The sequence below is a fragment of the Carex rostrata genome, chromosome 28 (assembly GCF_964058835.1).
Source record: "Carex rostrata chromosome 28, lpCarRost1.2, whole genome shotgun sequence".
NCBI lineage: Eukaryota > Viridiplantae > Streptophyta > Magnoliopsida > Poales > Cyperaceae > Carex > Carex rostrata.
In genome coordinates, this window is record NC_135945.1 from 7081167 (window position 1) to 7085988 (window position 4822).

The 4822-nt window shown below is 31.1% G+C and overlaps 1 protein-coding gene across 1 annotated transcript; it reads right to left on the reverse strand.

The window, feature by feature from the left end:
* Positions 1-893: 893 nt before the first annotated feature.
* LOC144545704 (anthocyanidin 3-O-glucosyltransferase 7-like) lies at positions 894-1607 on the reverse strand. The gene has a single exon (XM_078294252.1). It carries the CDS (start codon positions 1605-1607, stop codon positions 894-896), a length of 714 nt encoding a protein of 237 aa, XP_078150378.1.
* Between the last annotated feature and the right edge of the window lie 3215 nt (positions 1608-4822).

Here is a 4822-nt window from a genome sequence, read left to right on the forward strand (position 1 = left end):
ATATATTTTTAATGCATTTTTAATGTTAGGCTTAATGGGACCCATTATTAATTGCTCTTCTTGCCGCCTAATGCATTAATATTTAATTAATTTTGTATTTATACAACATGCTAATGCAATTCTTTTAAGGTTTTTTCATTTTCTTTTTTCTTTTCACAATTTGGAGATTTAGAAACAATAATAATAAAAAAAACAGATTCTTAACCATTTTTTTTTTCTTCTGATGTGCACACTTTGTATTATCTGTATTCATAAATTGAGAAATCCTTCTAATTGTTTAGGTACACAAATAGATTGTTAACCTTTTTTTTTTTAATTTTTGTAATGTGCACACATTAATATAGATTGTTAACGTAGTTTTAGTTTAGTTGTGAATTAATAATTGTAACTGATAAATTAAAGACAGGTAGAGAATGACAACGCGGAAATATTTTATGAGGCAAAAAGCCAACAAAAACGAGACAAACAATGCAACCACATTGTACATCCTGATAGTGATTGACATGCATATTCTATCTAGAGGTGCTAATTTTATCCGATTAACCGATCCGATCCGGAATCGACCCGGATCCAATCCAGAACCGATCCGGATTCGATCCGGAACCGACCCGGATCCGATTAATTTGGATAGGGTATGGTTTAAAAAATATAACCGGTTAAATTATGAGTATGGTTACAAAATTAATAATTTAATATCCGATCCGAATCTGAACCGGAACCGATACTGTAATGGATAGGATATAAGTTTCATTTAATTATCCGACCTATAACCGAACCCGACCCGATACCAGTATAAATACCCGATAAAACATATATTAATAACTATTAATATATAAAAATACAACTTTGCATATTAATTTTTGCAATCCTTCCTCTGTAAAAATTTCCTCCATCTAACAGAATTCCAATCTTCCATACATGCCAGATTGCTTTCGCGTTGGTATTCCAATCTTCCATACATGCCAGATTGCTTTCGCATTTACCAACTGTTCAGCAAAGAACGGCCTACAAAGGATTGGAACGCCTGCGGCAATACTTTCCATCACCGAGTTCCACCCGCAATGACAAACAAATACACCTACTGCTTTATGTCCAAGTACACTGTTTTGTGGGGCCCACGGAACAATTTTCCCTTTTCCCGTCTCATTCATCCTGTCAATAAACCCTGAGGGAAGGAGGGATTGTGCATTTTCTTTTAGAGACCAAATGAATGATGCACCGCTTGCTTCTAAGCCATTGGCAAGTGAGGTAAGCTCTGATGGAGAAATAGTTACAATTGTGCCTAAGCTGATGTAAGCCACGGTAGCCCGTTCGTATTGGTCAAGCCATGAGATACAACCATAGGGGTCACTTGCTTGCTCGATTTCAGATGAATTTAGGAGGTGGAAGGGACCCACAGGTAAATAGTTAGTGAACTTTTGTGTAAAATACGATTCGACAGTTGGGTCAAGTCCTTGGATCATGTTTAGCACGATTGCATCTGAGTTGAGGAGGCGATGGGCCATTTGATAAAGCATGGTGGAGAAGGGGGAATTGAGATCCCCCACAATGATGCCATGTGGAAGATCACTTGCTAGGTGGTTAGAAAGGCCCGGGACAAAGTTCATCTTCTTGTCGCCATAGGATTTGATGGCTGAATATATAGATGCAACAAATTAGATCAGGCTCAAATGCTTCACAATTTCATTATTTGATTCATAATATATATTTTATAATATGCTCTTATTGAAAGTTTGAAAATTGATCTGATCCACTATAAGATCCATACGCTCCGCTTCAATATGAAGGTTAAGTTGACATCGAACTCAAATTAATACGAAGCTTAAGTTGGTACTTCACCGGTTGATATACCATTGTATTAATTAATATAATGTCCTGTCCAAATGAAATATGATTTTATGCTAATTAAGTTCAATCTCAATGGCATGCATTAATTGTAATAGTACGGCTCAGATATAAGGGATCTCTTCTTGTTTTACTATATATAACATATTAACTTGCAAAGAAAGTAAAAGTTGAAATGCTATATATATTAAGGATCAACTATAAGTACTTAATTATTAAAAATTAAAAATTGAGGTTGACACAACTCCCAATGTTTTGTCAACAATTAATTCGTAATAAATTAATTGAGCTAACATGATTTTGTATATTATTTTATAAATTAAACCTAACATTAATTAGCATCTCATTGGTATAATTATATATTAATGGCCTAATAATCATGCATAGATATGAATGCAGATTGCAGAGGCTAAGAATTATAAGCAAAACCCCCAATTTTAATTATATACATTATTACCGAGTTATATACATTAATTGTTACGGAAACAAGTATATATGCAGAATATATATAACAAATAATAATATAAATGCAATTAAGGGTAATTAATTCAACAAATAAGGCATCACCTTCATCTCCAACTCCGACGATTTTTTTAATTTTATTTTTTTCTGTTTTTTTTAAATAAAGTTGTATTTGAAATTCATTATATAATTAGGTTAGATTTATTTGTTGAATATGTTAAGTAATTGTATTTATTTTTGAATATGTTAGATTTATTTTTCAATAGGTTAGATTTTATCTTTGTTTTTTCAAATTCTTTTTTTTTTCTGTTTTTCCTATTTTTTCTGTTTTTTCCCGATTTTTTTAATTTTATTTTTTTCTGTTTTTTTTTTAAATATAGTTGTATTTGAAATTCATTATATAACTAGGTTAGATTTATTTGTTGAATATGTTAAGTAATTGTATTTATTTTTGAATATGTTAGTTTATTTTTAAATAGATTAGATTTTAATCATTTTATTTTTGTTTTTTCAAATTCTTTTTTTTTCTGTTTTTCCCAGATTTTTTTAATTTTATTTTTTTCTGTTTTTTTTTAAATATAGTTGTATTTGAAATTCATTATATAACTAGGTTAGATTTATTTGTTGAATATGTTAAGTAATTGTATTTATTTTTGAATATGTTAGTTTATTTTTAAATAGATAAGATTTTAATCATTTTATTTTTGTTTTTTCAAATTCTTTTTTTTTCTGTTTTTTTTTAAATATAGTTGTATTTGAAATTCATTATATAACTAGGTTAGATTTATTTGTTGAATATGTTAAGTAATTGTATTTATTTTTGAATATGTTAGTTTATTTTTAAATAGATTAGATTTTAATCATTTTATAGAGTAATTTAAAATTTAATATTAGATTTATTGTTGTAGATAAACGTATAATTTAAATTGAATGTTAGATTTATTTAGTTTATGTTAGATTTGTTAGATTTATTGAATGTTAGATTTATTTAATTTATGTTAGATTTGTTAGATTTATTGAATGTTAGATTTATTTAATTTATGTTAGATTTGTTAGATGTGATTATGTGAACTTGTGATATAATTAGATTTATTTTGAATATGTTAGATTTTATTTTTGAAATTCGGATTTATTTTTAATTGGTTAAAAAAATATGTTAGATTCATTTTTGTGAATATGTGAAATATTTTGAATATGTTAGATTTATTTTGAACATGTTAAGTAATTGTATTTATTTTTGTGAATAGGTTTACATTTTTTAAAAATGTCATCTCATTGTGATTCGGTGCAAGAAGATATCGCGAGAATGTTGGCCGATATTTTTGGCCCCGAAATACCAACTACAAATTATCCACAAGATTATCCACAAAATTATTTTGATAGTTCCTCTCAAATGCCGCCACCTAATTATCCACAACCTCCCCAAAATTATCAAAGAAGAGACCAAATGCTACAAACAAATTATCAACAAAACCCCCAAACGGGTGCACCGTATTATACTTCAAATGATCCAAACATATTCATTCCACAAGAATCACATCAACTACCACCACCGTATGCATATGGAGGCACTTCTTCCGTTGCATCGTCGAGTCAACTCAACCCCCCTATTTCAGGTACTCCTTCGACAAGTGTCACTGAAATTCAAGAAGAAGGTCTCGCTCCTCCTCCGCCAATTGTCCCCCGCCCCCCACAACAACCAGCAGCAAAGAAGGCTAGAAGACCTCCCGAATACAACCAATATTGGTTTGAATGGTATAATGTGACCAAAGATGACGACGGTTACTTGAAAACTCTTTATTGTAAGGTAGACCATTGCAAGAAACCTTATTTTGTTTATAAACAAGCTAGTGGTATGAGTAGCTTTAAAAGACATGTTGATGTGCATGTTAGAAAGGGTGGGTGGAACGAGTTGTACATATAGTTACTTACTTTATATGTTGTTTGTGTTGGATTTATTTAATGTGCTCTCTTTCTTCTACTCCTCTTCTCTCTTCCTTTTCTGCTTTCTGCACTGGCGGTTCTTCACTGAGACCTCTGAGTGGTGACTGTCCCGATCTAGTTGATTCAGTTCCTGATCCGGTTTGATTCAGTGCCTTTCTTGGAACTTCTGAGTGGTGACAATCCTGGTCCGGTTGATTCAGTTCCTGATCTGGTTTGATTCAATGCCTCTCTTGGGACTTCTGAGTGGTGACTGTCCTGGTCCGGTTGATTCAGTTTTCGGTCTAGTTTGATTCAATGCCTTCTACGATGAAGTCTGCTAGTAGCACAACTATGCACACAGTTGAAACAATCACTAGGCTACTATCATTTCAATCAAGCAATGATGAGTAAAATTGTGTCCATAGGATGCACATACCACTATGTGTTTTCAATTTGTTTACAGCTGAGTACTTTATAAGACATTCAGTTTGTTTATACCTATGAATTTAATTAAATTTGGAAGACCACAGTATTTTGAATAAATTTAATTAAACTAGTTAGTTAAGTTAGTTTATGGAAGTTAAACACGATT

Bases quoted from the DNA above. Each gene is read 5' to 3' on its own strand.
- LOC144545704 (XM_078294252.1), bottom strand. From the start codon at position 1,607: ATGAACTTTGTCCCGGGCCTTTCTAACCACCTAGCAAGTGATCTTCCA.